This window comes from Rhipicephalus sanguineus, chromosome 10 (assembly GCF_013339695.2).
Source record: "Rhipicephalus sanguineus isolate Rsan-2018 chromosome 10, BIME_Rsan_1.4, whole genome shotgun sequence".
NCBI classification, from domain to species: domain Eukaryota; kingdom Metazoa; phylum Arthropoda; class Arachnida; order Ixodida; family Ixodidae; genus Rhipicephalus; species Rhipicephalus sanguineus.
Genome location: NC_051185.1, coordinates 144149772 through 144171273, shown reverse-complemented (window position 1 = coordinate 144171273; position 21502 = coordinate 144149772). Strand labels below are relative to the sequence as shown.

Genomic DNA, 21502 nt, shown 5'->3' with positions numbered 1-21502 from the left:
CGTGCCCCGCTCCAGTTTACTCGCGACTAAGATATCCCAGATCGGCGAGCACCACACGCAGATTTCGGACGCTGCGAGCGAGGTCGCTCACTTTCCAGGCGTTTCTTCAGTGGGAGAATGGCAGTGAGGAAAAAAAAGTAGGAGGCAGCATGAAGCCTTGCGGTCAGCTTTCGCATGGTAACCTTTCCTGACGCTGTTCTCTGCAGCTACGACCGCCCGCGATGAACCAAACAATGCCTTGGAACGCAAGAAGGCATAAGTGCAAGAAGTGATAACCGCGATAACTTTCCATCGCACAAGGGTTCACTGCGTCCCTAAACTCGTCGACGCCACAATGTGCCGCAAAAGGTCGTCCGTCTTTTCGGTAACGGGAGAGACCGGTCGATCGGTGATTACGACTTCCGTGCGATTACGGCGATGCCTTCGCGGATAAGCATCAGAAAAGAGCGAAGGCGAGGTGGCGACCGTCGATGAACGTGCCATTATGACTTATAGCCGTCAACCTTATCACAGTCATCTGTAGATATCTGCTCGGCTGCGCGTGCGTCGTACGCCGTACACTGCGGATTGACAGCAGTACGAGCGCGCCATGCTGCCGTTCGCAAGTTCGCCACCGCTGCCGCGTCGTACGAGACCGCTTTAAAGTGCGCGTCGCTTTGTAAAAACAAAAGTAGCTCGCTGTTGTTGAGCGGCGCAGGCACCGAGAAACGTCGATGCATTGACAGCGAGCGTATACTGCGTGTTTGACTAGGTGACAACTCAAGTGCGCCGCGCATCGTCGTGCAGGGCCGCGAGAGCATCGCGGAGACATAGAGTGCGCGTTGCTTGCAAAATGCTTGTTTTCGCCATGTTGAACGAAGAGGCTGGTCGCTGCACCCGTGCACGGTCCCGAGTGAAGCAAGCACGAAGAACGTACAAACGCGCGCATACGGCATACAGCAAGCGGCCCGGCAGTGACTGCGCGAGCCGAGTAGTAGTAGTAGTAGTAAACATTTATTAAGCTGTTATATACAGAGAGGTTGTTCGGGAAACCAGCCCCTAGTGGGTGAGATCCCTTACAATACCAGGTGGAGTCCCTAGTCAGGGACCCCATTGGTCGTGACCGCTGTCCTGACACGCCGGGCCATGGCTTTTTGGGCCGGAAGGTCCTGGCAGCCGAGCAGGGCCGCCTCCCAGTCCTCTCGGGTTGGGTTGGGGTTGGGGGGTAAAGAAGGATTGAGCTGGCATGCCCATACTATGTGGTAGGTGTCAGCCACCTCCGCACAGTACAGGCAGAGGCCGGAAAAAGAAGAATCAAAATGTTTAAGCACTGCCGGGCACAGTAACGTATTCGTGAATAGTCGGAGAAGAATTCTCTCGTCCGCCTTCCTGAGCCCTTTGCAAAGCGCAGGAAAGCGGCGGTGGGAGTCCCGATAATGAGCAGTTATAGCTTTAAAAGTTAGAAGAAGAGAGTACTCTTCTGGATCAGAGTGGTCATCGGTGGGCGAGGCAGTGGCCCGGGGAATGAGTGCGCGGGCGGCAGCGTGCGCTGCCTCATTGCCTACAAGGCCCTGATGTCCAGGAGTTTTTAAGGGCAAGTCCATATACAACGAACTACAGTCGACGTCCGATTTCCCGGACCCTCAAGGGACCGCGAAAACGTCCGGAAAATCGGGCAGTCCGGAAAAACGAATGCACGTGAAAACGCGCATTTTTGGTAGGTATTTTTCGCTGACGGAGAGGGTCACAGCCGGAGTACAAGATTCCCATAGCAATTCAGCCAATGCATCGTTTAGGTGGCTCTGAAAAGAGCCGTTTATAAAAAAAACTACGACGTGGCCGGCACTACCTCATAGGTCAGCACTTGGGCGCAAAGAAGTCGCTTATTTTCTTTTGCACGGTCCGCTTGCCCGCGATTATGTCTGCCTCAATTTCAGTCAACGTCATGTTGCCGCTGTACACCAATGACAGTGTCATCAGTGCTCGCGTCAACTCCGTGTTCGTTGGCAGTATAGGAGCTGGCTCTTCGTTCTCGGTGTCGGAGTCATCGGAGTCCTCCGTAACTTGATGAATGATTTCGTCATCGGTCAGCTCCGCACATAGCTCGAGGTCTTTGTCAGCGTCGGCGAAGCCCTCAAGGGTTATCTCGGCTGGAATCAACACGCCGCCAGCGCGCAGATCGTCGAAGGCAACGTCCGCGGATGGCAGTTCGTCATCGTGAGCCTACGAGGTGGCTTTGTGCGGTTCGAAGGCGCGGACGAAGACGAAGGAGCAGTCGGTGCCATTGCAGTAAACGGCGAATCCGCTCGACGAAAAGCGCAGCACGAAACAGCTAGGAACTCGGTGGATGCTGAAGGTCGGGAAACGTGATCACTGAAGGTAGCACGCAGCAGCAAACGATCAACCGCAGACACGACCGCAGAGCTGGCACAGCTGACAAAACAACACGTGAACGAACACAGTGAGGTTTGGCTTGGCTAAGCTACGGCTGGCAACGGATTGACACGTGCGGTTTCGAGGTTACGGCAGCCGCGGCGCGGTGCGGCGTCAGGGGGGTGAAACTTCCTATACCATCCATGGAACGCGATATTCGCTGGCAGCGCCGGACGAACGCCTGGTGTTTGGGGGCGGTACTAAAACATGGCGGCGCATTGCTGACGCGCACTGGGGGACGACATCTTGATGAGGACTGAGGAGTGGTGGTGGGGGGGGGGGGTCGATTTAGCACCAAATTGAATTGGCATGCACCAGCAAGCCAAATTGAGCGAGTGGAAGGTATTCAGATGGCGAGCACGCGAGCTTCTTCCATTTGCGCAACCCGCCACATGATCAAAACGGCAATCGTTGCGTTCTGATGGATGAAGGTTTACCCATCCACCTACTTTTGCACCACTTATTCTAAGTAAGACTGTTTTTGTTTACGTCTACACATGAATTAGACAAGAATAAAGAGCGGAGTTTGTTTGAATGATTTATTGCCTAAACATACCATTCATACAGTAAAAGCACAACTTGAATATTTTACGCTACTGCTGCAACCGCATCCTGATATGCCGTGCAAGCGTAGAAAAACAGAGAGCAGCATGCAGATCGTACCTTTCGTCCGCCGGGATCCTAAAGAATTTTATGCCGGTGTGGCGTGAAGAATTTCGACACCCTCAGCACAGCACGATTTGTGATAACGGCGCGAATCCATTCATGCGTCTGTTTCGCTGAAGCTTGCAAGGGTTTCGCCAGTTTCCTTGAAACAAACCTTACGGTGGTAAAAGCGGCCTTTGGGACACCGTAGGCCGTAGCACACATGGGCGCGCAACAAGAAGCGCCCCTTTTTCGCCGTGAGAGATAGGACGGCGCAGTTCCCGTTTTACACTCCGGGTGGCGCTCGAATTTTCGCAACCTCGAACTGCAATCTTTAGATTCACTTGCGTATTAAAAACTCCGGAGTTATTAAGTAACCTGGTAATTACTATAAAATGGAACAACAACGTTCATTTATGTTCGTATGTAGTACAGCCCCCAAACATTAGGATCGCTGCGGTCACGGGACAGAAAAACCGCGAAGTTTCATCCCCCTGGCGGCGTTGCTGCTGATGCGAGTATGGTGGGTTCAAGGATATGAAAATGAAAACAACCAAAATGGCGGCGTCGGTGGTGACTTTGGGTTGGCGGTTAACAGTAAAAAGTCCGGGAAATCGGATGGCGAAGGCTATAAGCGTCCGGAATTTCGGACTTTTTAATACTTTGACTCTACGGGGAACTTGACGGTGCCACAGATGAGTCCGGGAAATCAGGCATGTCCGGAATTTCGGGCGTCCGGGAAATCGGACGTCGACTGTACTGATATAACGACCACTTTTCGCGACACTTTCGAATTCGTTATAAACGGGTTCGACTGTATTGCGTTAAAATGAAGGCATGCATGGGAATTAATCACTAAAAGATTTCCCAAAATGTGTGAAGATTCACATTTGGTTTTGTTCAGGGGACACTAAAACATTGAATTGGTTCGTAGTGATAAATTATTCTTTAACTCTGTTGTTGCAAATTTTTCTATCACAGGTCCATTGTTCGAAAAGAAAATCAATGTCAATCTTTAATCTTTGACCTTCAAGCTTGAGCCGCAGCACCTGGATTTTAGTGAAATATCACAAATTTCAGTCATCTGTCATATTTTGATCACATTGGCTCAACACGGTTTCCTGAAACTTGCCAAGTTAAGTCTCCTGCTTCTGTTGACGCTTGCCCGTTTGCTGCCGTCTGCATTGATAGCCTGCTATTGATGATTTCAAATTTAAATTTGCTTGGTTTGAAGTGCGCCTTGGCAACTAGCATCGTCCAGCAGACAAAAAGAACTCTACTCTTGCCGTCTTGCTCGTTTGTTTTGTTTTTTTGCCACGCGGGATTTCTTAACCCATTTCGTATTGCGCCCATATGGCATTGATAGCCCGATATCGATGGTTTGAATTGCCGCTTCCGAGACATTCCACGCCATTCAGAGACATGCAGCATCATCCGTCATGAAGGAGAACTATTATTTTCTTTTTTATGTGCTTTGTTTTTGTTTTTTCGCATGGCCTTGATTTTTGAGCACGCTTTGAAGTTTCGTGATCATCCAAGTAGAAAGCAAAAATGGCCGCCAGCACACACTTCGACAGATTGCAGATATCAGCATTCCGGTGTGTTTGCAGCTGATTTTATTGATTTAATGAGCAGCAGCGTGTCTGAGGATGCAGCTTTTTGGTCGAACTTTGACCCTTAGAGCAACGGCAGTGCAAACCAGCTCGGAACATCAGTCAGCTTCGCTTTCTCCTTTGGGCCGTCTCGGTACACGTTTCAGCACCAGCCTGCCAGGCTGGCAACTTATAAAAACTGTAAGAAATGCAAGTGCAACTAGAAACCAAGCAGAAAACAATAGTTTACTGCAAATCATGCGACATTACGCTATGCTTTACATTGAGGCACTGCTTCGCCGCATGACGCGCCCAATTGTAGTGCTTACAGTAAGATTTTTGTCGGGGAACTCCTGTTCAATGAAAAAGTTTGAATTTTTCAGAGATGTTGCCTATTAGACGGCAGTACATTTTGTATATCTCATAATTACTGTTATATCTTTTTTAGTAGATAGAAGGGTTTTTTTTTTTTCAAACTGTTCAGTTTTGTCCCGCAATCTTGAATCTGGCAATTTATATTGCATGCGTGAAAAGTTCATTCATTCTGCTTTTCATTTATGTATTACATAAAACATTACGTGCAGGAGTTCCTTCAGCAAAAAAATCTACTGTAACCTATATAAAGAAACCTATTTTCCCCGTGGTAGGGAAAGAGTTTGGTGCCGAAGTTGGCCAACTTTGTGGGTATAACAAGTTCCCACAGATTTGAGGCATTTGTACGTGAAATTTTCGACACTGACCATATCATTTGCACATAAGACCAGTTTGGTTCACCATATTTCAGTAGCACAGGTATCGAAAGTGAGTCAAACCAGCCTGGAACTAAAGAGGTATCCTCTGGCAAGTTTGTTTTCTTTTCAACATCATTTGACTGCTGCCTCATGCTTATCTCAAGATATCCAGTTTGATCTAAGCACAAAAAATATTTATCTGTCGTGTTTTGGCCTCACTTGCCAGTTACTGCATAGGTGGTTGTGTTTTTCACAAGAACGTGATGAGTTGTCAACCCTGGATTCATACTGTTGAGTGCTGTGTTGCACAATTTGTAGGAGCGACTTTCTTCCTGTTGAACATAAGGTCAAAATTTGTTGATAATGCATGGATCTCTCTTGTTTGAATTGTGTATTCTGAAAATTTTTTATATTGCGTAGTTATGAGGTAGCGTCGACATTTTTGTACATGTCCTGCAGTACCGTATTTACTCGCATAATGATCGCACTTTTTTTTTTTTTAAAATTTGACGCAAATTTCGGGGTGCGATCATTACGCGGGGTAAATTTTCCGCGAAATATTTTGAGCACCGAAAACGCGGACAAGTCGCGTATCGGAATTCTTACGATAGCTATCATGAACATAACCAAAAATAAAAGTAGAGTCTTTGTAATAAACGTACACGTTACGCAGGAACTACATGCATTGCATATTGCCCTTTATTTTTTTCATTCACTGACCCCCTAACTTTCATTCAGAGTTTGAAGCGCCAGTGTCGTCGCCACTCGATTCCCTGTCAGAACCGGCAGTGTCATCACAGTCCCACAGAAGGTTATCTTCCGTTCCGTCGAGCGCGTTAGATATGCCTGTCTTCTTGAAGCTGTTGGCGACAGTTTTGCTCTTGCCAGTTTTGGTTTCGCGGGAAGCCCGGCGCGTGCTGTTGGTAGCCATGAGCTTCTCACGCTGATTTTTCCAATACCTAATTCTGATTTCGTCGACGCCGAAATGCCTGCCGGCAGTGCGGTTGCCGTGCTCGAGCGCGTAATCAACCGCCTTCAGCTTAAACGCGGCAGTGAAACTCGCGTATCGCCCCATCGTGAACCGGCACTCAAACAAGCCCACGAGGCGCATCTCGACAACGTTTCCTCTTGCTGTCATGAAACGTTTAAGAAAAGCCGCAGCGCCTCACATCGCTGCTTCGCAAAGAGAAGGGCTACCTCACACGACGACAATGTTGACATTGCAGCAAGCTACCACAAATGCAGCAAGCTACCACCGAAACATCAAAACGAACCGTCGATCAAAATTAACGACAAAATACGGCCGCTGCCTCGCTCTCCACGTGAGATGGGGCTGTAAAGAAGGTAGTCTATAACTTGCATTCCTTGAAGTACGCGCCGATTGGAAGCATCAAGAGCAAATTGCAACCGAAGCGAGGATCAGGGATGCTGCCATGTTGCTGGAAATCGTCACACTCACTTCCAGGCGACAAGCGATTTTGTTTGGTTTCCCAAAAACCTGCGACGCGACAAGCGGCGGCGATGGATGGCCCTCCGCGACAGCAAATCCCTGTCGCTCGTCTCCGTCGCTCGAAAATCGCGTGCATGCGGTTGGGCCTTAAATCAAAACCACGTGATCAAAGCAAACATGGCGGCTGGCGGAGCTAAGCTAGCTAAGCTAAGCGAATGCGTTTTTTCTCGTAAGCACGGAGGTTGTGAGTGCGTCATGCGCGTCAAAACAGTTTCTTCCGTCGAAATAATGAATTATTTCGTTTAAATCGGTAAATTTGCGGCAACAGCCTAGCCATGTTTAAAGGACAGAAACAGAGATGGGCGCGTTCAGCTGCCACAGACGTAGAAACACATGGCGGGCATGTGGTGAAAACTACGGCATTTGTCTTTACTGCTGTCCTAATACGGCACGCTTCCGCCAAGGGTGGGCAAAAATTAGGAATCTGTTTGGTGCGTGCAGTTCACTTGGTGAGTCTTGAAGAGTTATTTACATAACATTCGACAGATGGTAAACATGATGATCATCAGCTAGACTTGGCACACGACATATCGCTGCGGCAAGTTCGGGGTGCGATCATTACGCGGGGGGGGGGATCGGATTTTGACGACAAAATTTAGGGGTGCGATCATTATGCGAGTAAATACGGTATTGTTGCAAATTTTTAACATAAATAATTTTTTTCGTTACGTTTAATAAACATGTTTACTAGCGCTTACACTGGTGGAAAGAGAATTTGGTCCTTTACAAGTTATTACTCTGCACTTCAGTGTAATGCGTATTCTGACAGTGGCAAAAATATTTAGTGGACTACCCAAAGCGTGCTGTTGTTTTTGTGGTGGTCGCAGTAGCCATCGTAAGAATTCTGACCTGCAACTTCGTGCTTCTCCTGAAAATTCTACCCTAATTTTTTTAGAAGATGCTGTCATTGTGCAATAAATGCAATGATTGGAGATCACTGTAAGAGGCCTTTGTGCCGTTGAGTATGCGAAAGTGCACTGTTGATGTTGATGAATGCCCTTCGTGTCATTGTTACATTGGTCTCGCTTCGTTAATCATTTCTCTATTCAATTAGCAGTGCTTCTTACTGTGCTGAGGGAGGTTATGTTCTTGTTCTCACATTTTTGCAGGCTCTTTGAGCTGTCATTCCCGCCTCAAGCAGCAGCTGGTGAAGACTCATGACCTGACAAGCCTCTGAATGCACCAATGATCGGTGCTGGCCCGTGGCCTTCAGGAGTATTACTTAGCCTGTCACTGCAGCTGCTGTTACCTGTTTACAGCAATGTTCAAGACTTCCAAGTGCATTATGTTGCGCTTGGAAAACAAATATGTTATGTACAGACCTGTGCATCGTCCTGCTGTGGATGACTCTATGTGGGATGATGCAATGATTTTACAAATAAAGTTAACAATGGAGCACTATTGTGCTGTGACCAAAATGAGGTGATTGTTTTATCTTTGATCCTACTCCCCCCATTGGAAGGCATAGAAAATGAAGCGATACTGCATTTAGACAACCATTGAGGCCATGGATTTTCTTACAATAATACCTAGAGGGGAATCTGGCGCTAGTGTCTACGCGGGCTCCTTGAGCGGGGCTTCAACCACCATGGGAATGATGGGAAGTACAGGCTTTGGATGGATTAGGTTCTTGAGATTCGAAACGCTTGTTTGCCGAGTGTAAAATAAAGCGACATGAAGTTCTTTCCAATTAAAACTTGCTTCATTCTTTTGTACGTAAAACTTATTGCAAAAAGTTTGCATGACTGTGAGATGGAACTGAAACCTGGACAAATTCAGCCACTAGGGTATGCATTGCTCTGCAATTGTATTCCAGATTTGGCATCACCAATAATGAATTTTTTTCTTTACAACACTTAAAGTAAACGCGCTTGTCTTTCCCTCGAAAGTATGCATTATCTATTTATGGAAATAACAGTGCCGTATTGAGTGAGAAACACTTAAAGTATCATCTGCTGCGATGCCAGATGCATCTGTCCAAGTGGCCTGCCCCCAACGCATCTCTCATTTTGTTCTGAAGTCGAGTAAGAGGAGCGTGACGGTGGGTGTACTTAGCTTCGCCGTCGTTTTGCAGTCGATTTGAAAGAGTTTTGACAATTAGCGCTCATAACAAAACGTTAACTCTATGCAATTTCCTGCACTGACATGGGACGCTACATCTATGCGCAGCGGTGAGTGCACGACGCTTTGCTAAAATTGTCAAGTACAACCTGTAAAGCTGCAACGTGGCAGCAAATCGAGAAACCTAGCGGTCTTCAGCCTCTTTGAACAACAAAGGCACTGCTTGAATGCATTGCAATGCACCCCACTGCCCACGCCTCGCAAAGAACGAAACTAAAACTGTAGAAAAAGATCCGTAGACAGTTCGCTAGCAAACTGAATCTAATCCGAAGCCTGTACTTCCCTTCATTCCCATGGTGGTAGAACGACCGCAGCGCCAGTTTCCTCTCTAGGTTATTGTATGAAACTCGAAGATTGAGGCTAATTGTGAACTGTTGGAAATGCAGAATTTCCACATGTAATTTCAAATTGATCTCCTGAATATATTTAAAAATTCAGAGAATCTTCATATTTTATTTTGAGAAAAAGCAGCAGGGCTCGCTGAAATCAGCTGTGTGGTTACTTATAATTGTTGTTAAGATATGTTTTCTCCACAGTTCATGGAGGATGGGAATCGCATGAAAATCCACTCTAACAAATGTGTTTTTGACATACTCTTGAGGTACAGGAGTTAGGCCAAATGTAAAGATTTAATTCCATTGCAGCAGAGCTGGAAATAATGTTTGCACTGTTTGGGTCATGTATCTTTATCTGTAGCCATTGTTTTAAAATCTGCATCAGTGTAATGTTGCTGTCTCCTTGTGTTGAGCATTCCTATATGAAAACAATACTTGTGATGCTTATGGTTGTTTGATTCTCAAGAAACTTAATAAACATTTTATAACTATTCTAGTGCTTAGCGCATGTTTTTGCATTCTCTAGACTGAATGTTGCGAGCATTGATTTTTTGCAAAGCGGGTTCTGTTTCTATCTGTAAATAAAAATAATCTAACGGGAATGCTTGCAATTCAGATGCACAAATTGTCGTCTGTGACAGATATGTATTGACATATGGTGGGCTATATTTTGTGATGACACTGAGATTTCCAATCTGCCGCTGGTTATTGAACCTTGTCTTTTTTTTCCTTCTTTTGTTCTTGTTAGTGTCACTTAGCGTCATACAAATGTCAGTTATAACACCTGAAGATGGCATTTATGCAATTGATCGTTATGGTAATCAAAATAGTCCATTCCCCTCTCTTATTTTCATTTTGCTCTGATTTCTGTCCAGAAATCAGAAGTGAAGGTGCTTTCTCTTTGGCATGGTAGAAATAAAAACACTTAACTCCAAACAAAAAGGTTTTGCAGAAACATATAATAACTTTCCAGCTTCCACACGGAAGCCTTGTTCAGTAAACTAGGTTTAGTGAACAAGGCTTCAGTGTGGAAGCTGAAACGTTATCGTATTTTTTAACAAAATCTTTTTGGTAGGCGTTCTGCGTTTTTATTTCTACCATGCCATTACATCCTGACCAGACGAGATTTCATCCAATTCACGATTTTATGGTTTTTCTTTGTGTCAAGAAACATTGCGCTTCTCCACTGAGCAAATCCTGAGCATCTACAAAATGATCAAGCACCTTCACAGGGATTTGCATGTTATTGTGATAACTTCACAGGCAGAAAAAAAAACAACATAATCATAAGATCACTTCACTGAGGTGTGGCTTGTAAATTGTCGTCTCTGTAAACCATTGCCTGTTCAAGCCATGTTGACAGTCGTGCAATCGGTTCTTGTGCTGCTCTGTGTATTACAAAAGTATGACCTCAAGTGAGGTAACATTGTGCACAAGAAACCAAAGGGATCATTTAAATGAGCTGAAGACCTGTCAGTCCAACAGAAGTTCAGCTGCCTTGTCATCGTTGGCAGCTTGTACAGGCGGTGGCTTGCATTTTCTCTTTGACCTAGTTTAGAGAGAAGTTAGGGAATAGAAACTTCGAGAATTTCAGCATGGACCAGCGTGAGCACTCCAAAGAATAAGCGTTCGGCATGTTACAAAGGTGTCTTGAGGGCTTTCTCATTTGTCTCGTCACAGCCATTTGTCATCTCTGTGATTCACTTCGTCACCACTGTTTAAGTGGCTTGGACCTTTCAGTTATGACTACTATTTGGCATTGTTGGTACGCTGTTTTGAAGAAGACAATTGTGGTGCAGGTACAGAAAGTGGTCGTAAAAGCAATCTCTGTGTCAATTTTTCTTGTTCCCCGTGTGTGTACTGCTAGTATCATGAGGGATTGGGCCAAGGACTTATTTATGTACACAGTCTGCAGTGCACTTTGCAGGAAAAATGCCATTCCAGAATTGTGTGTGTAAGGCAAGGGGTCCATGCAGCCCTTGATGAAAAGGAACTACATAATTGGCAGATCACTTTCGGGAGTACCTGCACCTTCATGTAACTAAGTGCCGGGTCCGGCGGCATAGATGTAACAGTTGCGGCACAGCGCGCTCTCAATTGTAGATGCTGACGTGCCTTGTGCTTAGTCGTGCAAAATCTCGCGAAAGTGAAAGTATTCCCAAAAGTAGTTGTCCTCAAGTACATCCAAAGTCACTTGCAAGTTACACCATTCGTGAAGCCTGGGAACTCATTTGCACCTGCCGTAGTACATTTAGAAGCTTCACAGATGCGATGTGTATGTTGTTCTACATTTATGTTTGTGTGACTTGCTTTGTGGCCATGCCCCCCTGGACGATATTGATTGGATTCAATCAGTGCCAAACCATTCAATAAACACTTTTAATTACGCTTGATCAACGGAATTTTGATTTTCAGAAGATAAGTTGAAAGCTTCATATGTTAGGCTAGGAACTTCTAATTACAAGGAACCTTATTGATATGTTTCAAAGACGATAGTCTTTCTTGGGATACTTGGAACGCAGAAATTTTGGTCTGTCTGTCTGTCACACGATTCGCCACCCGGCCAAAGTTTAAGCACTTGCCGAATGCACAGCCATATTGAACTGGTAGCTGCGTTCATACTTGTGAACATTGTCGATCAAAAAGCAAATATTACGCATATCTGAGGCGCAACATAAATATGTAAGTATTAGGTGGTGTGTTCCTTTCACGGAGAAAGAAGTATTTGAGGAGGAGGAACTGCTCGGCTGCCGCAGCGCGCAAAGGCGGCGCAATAGCGTCACGCAGCAAATGCGGTTTTCGCCGCAGCACGACAGATGACACTTCCGACGTGTTGTCATCGTTTACATGCTCTTCCATGGACGCGACATATAAGAATCGTGATAGCGCCTCATACATTATAAAATTTCTGAGATTTCTCTCGGTGACATCAATTGATGGGTGTGACAGATATTTTGGCTGCAGTTAATAATAGATACTTCCCGAATTATAAGCTGTACAGCACTTCAAACGATCTCCTAGTTGTGGCCCCTGAGCAGACGACGTCTGCCACATTCATGGGGCTCCTCGCTCGCATGTTGCGTAGGTGGCCTTGGGAGGGAAAGTTCCCAATTTGTGCGGGCAAGCTGTCGCGCATTCCTTGGCGATTTGCAGGCTTTCTGTCTCTCTAGCGTGCTCAGTGGCTTCCGCGTTGTGCCGGCGACGCTGACTTCTCGAACTTTGCGCGCGCTTTTCGTGCCGCAACGAAGGCACAAAGAAAGAAGTATTGCTTCTTTAGAATGGGGCTGAAATGTGTCGTGCCGAACTGCAACAGTGGGTATGCATCGTGCAAAGAGTGGGTATACGCAACCTTCAAAGTTTCTAGGGACCCGGTAAGGTTGGAAGCGTGGGCTCGTGCCATACCAAGGAAAAATCGAGAGCTCACGCCTGGTGACTACATTTTCGAGAAGCACTTCTCGGAGAGTAAGTGTTATCATTCGTAGAAAAAACTCGCAGGGTCCCTTATGCATTAGACTAAGACGACTCGAAGGCGCAACGCAATGTTATTCTTCTTTTCTTCAGTCTATGCGTCTATCCTGCCCCACCCCCGCGCAAAACCATTCTGCACCTCGCGAGGTTTTGCACTGCCTCAAGTATCGTAGGCACTGCAAGCCTTCTGCACCTCACCAGTTGTACTGCCTCCATGATCGGACCACCGATCACGAAGGCAATGCAAAGCGACGATGTCATGTGGTGACGTCATGATGATGTCACAAATTTTGGCGATCTGCGACGTCATGATAACGTCATTTGGTGACATCAGGGTATGATGATTTTTTGCATCACTCATGTTGACGCCGCCGACGCAGGACACAGACGCTGATGGTCAATTTTTGCGTTTGATGAGGCATTTAAAGCTTTTGCCTTAAAAATTGTACCTAACCTATTGAGTTCACGTTACCAAAAGTTATAGATTTCGCGTTCTACAAGATACCCCACTAGGTAATTTTCCTGTATGTGACGCCATTTTTCCCTTTTACTTACCAAAAAATATGGAGCCGGCGAGAACGCACAAGAAACACACCCACTTGGGCGGGGCGTAAAGCACAAACGGCGAATCTGCGCCGAATGGCCTTGAAGTGGCGAGGTTCGTCGGAGAGCGCAACGCGCGTTTATCCCTCTCCGCTAGCGGATTCTCACAACAGAGGGCGCGTCAGTGCTGTGCCCGATTCTGTGACTTTATTAGGACGCCCGAGCGAGCGCAGTTTCAGCTCCTCAAGAAATCTTGCTCCATGGTTCCTTTACTATAGAAAATAAATAGATACGTAATTCTAAAGACACTAGTGTTTCTTAGGCTATGCACAAAAAAAGCCCCCTGCCGACGATATGGTGCTGCCATATGGCAGTGGCCCTGGGTTCTGCACAAGCTCATGTTTCCCGACGCCACTGCCAGATGGCGTCCATATCTCATGCAGCGCCTCCTCTATTTTATCAATGTCAGCCAGATGCGACGGATTCAACTTACAGGAGGCTCTGTCTGAGGCAAGGCAAAACATAAATGGCCGCTTGATGAAAAAATTGGTATGAGAACAGCATCACGGGTGGCCGCGGATGAGACCAGGACTCGTGTAGTACGGCCGGCAGAAGACTTATCATCTTTCGACGACATTTGCAGCGAAGCACACAGATACGCAGCCAATTTTTTAACTTGTACGTTGAGACTAGGTGGTGATGTAGTTATCCTTAAGGTCTGAACTACTGTTAAACAGTGCTACAACGGGACAAAGAAAGAAGGGACAGGACCAAGCGCTGACTGACAATGAGTTTTTTATTTCTCCACAGCAGGGGAATATATACTCTCGGAAAAAAAAAATAAAATGAACAAAAAATATACGATGACAGCTCTCTTATTAGTACATGCGCGAAGATTATATTCAGTGGTCTAGATAATCATGCTCTTGAGCAGGTGGCGCTGTTTACCCGTAGTTCAGTATGTACCAACAAGGCCGCAATAATACTCTGTACCAGTTGACATAATGTCAGCGCCAAATGTGCTATTAGTGAATGTGAAGAGCACTAAGCTAAATTAGCAAGAAAAATGCGAATAAGCCCAAAAAAAGCAACAAGCAACTGGAAAGATCTGCAAGTGACACGGTGAAAATGGAAGCCCAAATCCACTTATAAGTGGAACTGGCAACTCTGGTTGCAATTCAGTTTGGGAGAGTTGTTTCGGCTAATGGTGCGTCTCGCCTGGTCGTTATGTCGTATTTTCATCACAGGCTTCAACTAACGTGTAACAGTTTTAGCCACTGAAACCCATAGTCGCATTGAAAGGTAAAGTATATGGGTCAATATTATACAGCCCTGAAAATTAAAAACGTATTTTTAGGCTCATCCAAGGCTTTTGGCCTCATAAACCACGTTTTGTCAGAAAAGTTGACATTTCTAAGCTTTAGAGGCTTGGCACATTTTTAATCTTGTCTTATTCAGTGCAACGTCGAACTCGGATTGTGATGATCACAGTTGAATGGTCAGATAAAAAAAAACAGTTCAGTGTAGCAGCCCCAAAGATATCATTTCGGGACCTTCTTGGTCTAAACTTTACATTAGCAATATCACAGACATTGATAATGCTAAATTTACAGTCTATGCAGATGACATGTGCTTATTTTTTGGGGGGAGATTCAGGTACAAACTTAGTAAAAAGAGCTAATCAGGCACTAAATACTGTAAATTATCGGGTTAGTTAAGGCCACTTAAAAAGTTGTAATAAGACTATGGTGGTAATGTTTCAATTATAAAACAACACTTCTGAGATTGTGTAAGTGAAGCTAAATGATGTTGAAATAGAGCTAGTACCAGCGGGAACACAGTGCATGAGTGACCACATAGAGCATATAATTCCTGAGCTCAATGACTGCTATTTTTGGCAATATTTCTTGGATTGTCCTGCATCTATGAGCAAGCTTTTCTTTCCAATACACATTTGTTGCCAGTTATAAATAGTGAATTGCTCTTGGGGTACAAGATACCAATAAAAATATTTACAAGCTTGTGTATTGCAAAAATGCACAGTTCCTGTAATATGTAAAGTATTTTCACACTAGTGATCTTTCTACAATACTATCAAGTTAGCTCCACATATACTCACAATTTTGGACAGAAGTACAAACTTAAAAGATGGGCTAGTTTATAATAATAATGACATGCAAGAAACACTTCCAGACTGCAGGCTCACAACATATGATACTATATGTTGCAGCTACCAAAAATTGCAAGTAAAAAGTGTCAAATGAATGCTATTCTTTGTGTCGCCTACATTACTACTTTTTCATCTCAAATATATTTCAAGTTAAGTCAAGTTTATTGAAACAGTTCTGTTGAGTTACATAGCATATTACAGCAGGAGGTCCCAGAGTTTTGGAGAAAGTGATGAGAAACCTTTTATGATTTTATGAATGTAGTAATTACAAAATGCAAAGGTATATGGATGTGTGAACAGTAATGCGTTAAGTTGATTAACAATAACAATAAAATCGGTACATAACTTAATGGTAATATTCACTATTGAAAAAAAAAGACATGAATGTATACAAAAGCAAATGAAAAAACAGGTATAATAAATAGCACAGTGAACGATCTGTACAATGTGACAAGTGTAACCCGTTTCATTATCAAGGATATCGGTTATACAAAAGTAAATCGTGAATCTGAATTGAGATGTTTTGTTCGGGAAATAAATATTGAAGAAATGTTGAAAGAGTATATTGTTGAGGAATTAATAAATTCCTGAACAAGACATTTCTTGACATGTGCAGTGAACGTATGAAAGCTGTGTGATGATTTTAATTCTAAAGGCAATGAATTCCAAATGGCTATGCTAGAAAATAGGGTTCTGAACTTGCTGTAGTTCATCCTTACGGCAGGCAAGGGAAGATTACTGCTGTGGGAAAAGTCGGTAATATTGCTATTAGTTAAGTGTTAATGATCAATACATGCAATGAAAATGTCATACGTTATGAGCCTATAGGCGACTCTGGACAGTCTATGATGGAATAATTGAAGTGGAAGTATCTTAAGTTTAGGAAACAACGAGCTACAGGACAAAGTAAATGGGCTAAAGGTCATTAGTCTAATTTCTTGTTTCTGAAGTTGCTGCAAATGTCCAATGTGCGCGAAATACATGTTGGCCCAAGTTGATGCACAATAAATAATGGCTATGAATATAGGCTAAGTACAAAGAACATATGATGTGAGATGGAAAATAAGTTTGTGTCTTAATGATAATGCGTGAATTCCAGATGCAATCTTTTTTGACGAGTGATCGGGCACAATCCATGAAGTTTCAGGTCGGTATCTAAGATGACACCTACTGCACTTCATTGGAAACTTTTATGACGTAATAGCCGATATGAAGGAAGGTGGGACGTCAAGTGAAATTCTTGGGGAACACCACAAAGAGCGTTTCAGTGGCGTTAATTTGCAGTTGATTATTTTGGCACCATAAAGCCATGTTATTTAAATCGGTGCGAAGGTTAGACTGGAATATAGAAACTGATTTTGTTGATGTAAAAATGGTCGTGTCGTGTCATCATAAAGTATACACCTGGTCTTAGTAAGAATAGTAGGGAGGTCATTAATAAATATAAAAAGTAATAGTGGGCCTAAAGTTGATCACCATGGGACAGCTGCATTAATTAATTTGGGTGATGAGAGATGGCAGTTAACTTGTACCATTTGAGACCAGTTACTCAGGTAGCATTCTAATAATGTTTAGTGGAGTACCAGACATGCCAAATGATTAGAGTTTAGCAAGTAGTACACGATGGTTTACAGTGTAAAAGGCCGTCGTCAAATCGATAAATGCAGATCCCACAACTAGATCTCGGTCAACAGCTTGTTTAATTTTCTCGGTGAACGTAAGAAGCGCCAGCTGAGTTGAATATCCTTGGCGAAATCCATATTGCTGGGGAGACGAAAGGCTGAACTTTTTCGAATAGCACATTAATCTAATGTGGAATAGTTTTTCAGTCACTTTACCAAAGAAAGGTAGGATACAGATCAGCCTATAGCTCCCTACAGAAGTCTGATTGCCCTTCTTGAAAATAGGAACTATTCTACCAGCTTTAAGGCAGCTGGGAACCACCTACGGAAAACAATTTGTACTGAATAGTTTACAAAAAAACTGGAAAAGAATTTAAAGTGCCCTGTAACTTTGTTGTTCTCCTTTTCCTATTGACCAATACTGCCAGTAAATTGTTATCCTGCCATGTATGTTGTCAGGATTTTGTCGTGGGGGGTGTAAACTCATGTTGCACGTGGCTGGGGGAGTGGGCAAGTGCTGGTGGTGGCTTGGAGGGGGCAAGTGCCCCTTTTGCAACCCCCTGCCATCACCCATGCATCCTGCCTCCAATGCGTGAGGTACTGGGTTCGATCACCGGTGCAGACATGCAACCGTTGGTTTTTTTGTAATGGAGACAGAGGTAGCCCGGCGTGGCACTGGGGTTTATGGGTAGTATTTTTTGAGAAGGTGGCCTCTCCTTTCTGCTCTTTATTTGCGCCGTGCTTCCTTGTGTGTTGCAGAAATAGGCGTCTCTCCTCTCCTCGAATGACTACTACTACTGGTGGTGGTAGTGGTTGTGGAAGAGAATAGACGCTGCGCATTGCCTGATATGCGAACGGCTGAACTGTATGAAGATGTGGAGAGTCTCGTGTGGTTGTCTAGGAGGACACATGGGCGCGTTGCTGTGTCTCTTAGTACGAGCTTCGCTGAAGCATGTCGTCATTGACGTGGCATGCATTCAGCGTCATTGTTGACTTGACTGAGGGATTTAAGCATTTATCTTATAACAGCTGATGCCATGGAGATGCTAATGATTGATTGAATAAATACAATGATAATTTGTTTCCTATATCCGCCATGGTGGTCTAGTGGGTAAGGTGCTCGAATACTGACCCAAAGGTCGTGGGATCAAATCCTGGCTGTGGCAGCACATTTCGATGGAGGCTAAATGCTAAACACCCGAGTACATAGATCAAGGTGCATGTTAACGAACGCCAGGTGGTCAAAATTTCTGGAGCCCTCCACTACGTAAGGCGTCCCTCATAATCACATCATGGTTTTGGGACGTAAAACACCAGTAATTCTGCTATGCGGTGAAACACATTTGCTGTGCTGTGAAGCACATCAAGATCAGGAAGGGTGACCGTGTATTTGAAATTTTGGTTGAAGCGCACCGAAAAACACAGACTAGAAGAAGCAGACAGGGCAGCACTTGCACTTCCGTGGGAACACAGCACTTCCATGTGAACTGTTTCAACCCTTGAAGGACACGGTAAAAAAAATTGACTTTTTTTCTGACAGCTACCTTCGATCTCTCAATTGCGCGGTCCGTAACTGTTATACCATTCAACACCTTCGTCCCCTACCCTTTCTCTTCACATGACACGACGCACGCTGCAACAATACTGTGCAGGAGTGCGGGAAAAAACGTTGACATCTTATTAAAACGCTAGCCCATTGTACCCGTATGCTCACAATATCGTTAATAAATGTAGATTATTGCTGCTGGGGCCAAAAGCACCAGGGCTGCGCGGAGCACGCAGCACAATTACAGCGAAAGCTGAAAGAGCGGCCTTGATAAAGCCCGTTTAAACTCTCTTGGGGAAACTAATACAAGTACACGTGCAAGGTATCCACTATGCCATTATTCGTCTTTCTGCGGACAAGCGAGGTACCCGCTACAGATCTGTAAGGCATCGTGGGCACTTTGTTGATCCTGCGTGTGGCTGATGACGATGAAAAATTATGATTGAGCACTTTATAGTGGGTGGGAAGCTGTAGAAACCACACACTCGTCGCGCAGTTATCATTGTGTGATGCCTGGTTGTTATTTCACTCTTCTGCCACGCTATATTATGCATGTTAATGCGATTCCTTGCCTGACGACACCTGCGTAGGGTCTTTTTGCGAAGGCGTTTCAAGCACCAGTGTGGCTCTGTGATAGAATACTCGACTGCCACGCAGAGGGCCTGGGTTCAAATCCCATCTGATCCTGGATGTATTTATTTATTTCATTTTTTCTTATTTCGCGCGATATTGGTTATGGACACCGGTGGCGGACAACTACCCCACTGCTATTGTGATCTGTAGCAGCTTTCACTGTAAAAGTTCCGCGAAAACGGTAAAAGCGTTTGAGAAACAAAAAATTCGGCAGATCCCACGCGTTGTGGGAATCGGTTTCATCTGAAGCAGTCAGCGAGTACTTCTATGCTGTATTTTATGGCTTTGAGCCAAGTGTTACGAGGTGGATCGACGTGTTTTTGTAAGTGCAGTAGCCTGTGTGCACATCGTGGGCTTACCAGGCACGTTGACAACACTGCTGTTTAAAGGGTAAGTCATGGTGCAACTAAACGTCAACCCTCATGTTAGAGTACATACGTCAGTATTATCGAAACTAACTGCACTTTATGGTGCAACCATGTGAATATCATACATAACTTTAGTTAATGTATTCCTCCGGGGTCAAGCAATGCTTCAATGTAGCTTGCTGAGCCATAGGAATACAAATGTAATGTTTATTAGACTGCTATAAAAGCGGATCCAACACTGGAACGACAGATGTTAATCTGATATGACACCTGTATCGTAGGAGTACATATGTAGTGTTTACTGCTTTCTTGTAAAATTAGCCAGCACCACAACCACAATCGACATTGCACAAACATTACGCCTGCATAGGCTGTTTTTGCAAACCAGTCTATATATAGACCTGGTGTGGCTCTGTGGTAGTACAGCTGGTTGCGACGCAGAATGCTTGGGTTCTATTCCTGCTGGGATCCTAATTTTCATTCTTTCCATTCGTCAGGTCAATGCTGCCGATGTTGGTTTTTCTTCACGCTCTCGCATATAAATTACCAATGTCTGTTCTCGTCATTCCTGTGTAGATAAAACTGTCAATCACCTGTGATGCATACCCGTACACCGTGGGCCGTGGTAAACGGGTATGTGCCACATGTGTCTGGACGAAAGGGTTTGGTGACGTGCGTGACAGGATTTTCACATTATTGATGTCATGACCCGGCAGTCATAGTCATCAAATCCTCTTACCCTCCCATGCCAATTTTGGCCTACACCAAGTTAAGGAGGCGATCATGAGAGCACCCAGACATAGGCGGCTCGATAGATAGATAGATAGATAGATAGATAGATAGATAGATAGATAGATAGATAGATAGATAGATAGATAGATAGATAGATAGATAGATGGATAGATGGATGGATGGATAGATAGATAGATAGATAGATAGATAGATAGATAGATAGATAGATAGATAGATAGACAGACAGACAGACAGACAGACAGACAGACAGACAGACAGACAGACAGACTCAAAGTGCCAAAGGTTCGCTAAGAAATACTTCGCATTTAAAACCAAGAACTTGCAGCGTTGCTGGCATCGCCATCGCCAATGTTCGTGCTCAAAAGAGAGAAGAAGAGTACACAAGACAAGCGACGCTTGCCGTGAGTGATGCCAACCCTACGGATTTGTCCCTAGATCTAGAGTTTTTAGATGTGAAGCATCTTATAGCGGAGTTCAATCCGGTGGTGGTGGTGTATGGCGTGACCACCCTTACTGTGCATGCGCAAACCTTCTCCATTCCCCCTCCACATCACCTCTCCCCTTCCCTTTCCCCCTCGCCTTTCCCATCCCCTCTCCTTTCCCCCTCACCACTCCACCTCTGAAACGCGGGCTCTACATGCCGAAACACTGCTTCGCATCGCCTCATGGTCCCCTTTAGCGGGAGATGGTGTGATTTTTTTATTTCAGAGATTTGGCGTCTCTTTTTTGAATCTAGGGATTTTTGTAAGTCTGGAGATGTCACATTACGCGGCCATGGAAGAAGTAACCTCGAGCGATTGCTGCTCCGTGAAACAAAGAGCAATTTTGTCTTATTGTAGTGCACAGGAAAACTTGTCACGTTCAAGCTCGCCGTGTGCCCTCACCGTGCAAGGTTGCTACATGTCAAATAACTTCTGAGCCAGGAAACTTCGACAGAAAGGGGGCGGAAAACGGCGCGGCGGATAGAGTGTTCGTGTGTTTTCAGTAAGTCTTTTCGTAGCGCCGTTTGGCCAAATGGAGAGCGAATTAGTACACGGCACGGTACACAGAATG

At 44.8% G+C, this 21502-nt stretch overlaps 1 protein-coding gene across 1 annotated transcript in view; it reads left to right on the top strand.

Moving 5' to 3' along the window:
- Positions 1-11739, top strand: part of LOC119372539 (serine/threonine-protein kinase TBK1) — a 145425-nt gene extending 133686 nt beyond the window's left edge. The window contains exon 21 of the mRNA XM_037643019.2: positions 8000-11739. Within this exon, the coding sequence (XP_037498947.1) occupies positions 8000-8051 (52 nt within the window). The 3' untranslated portion in view covers positions 8052-11739. The remainder of the gene's footprint in view (positions 1-7999) is intronic.
- The last annotated feature ends 9763 nt before the right edge of the window (positions 11740-21502 follow it).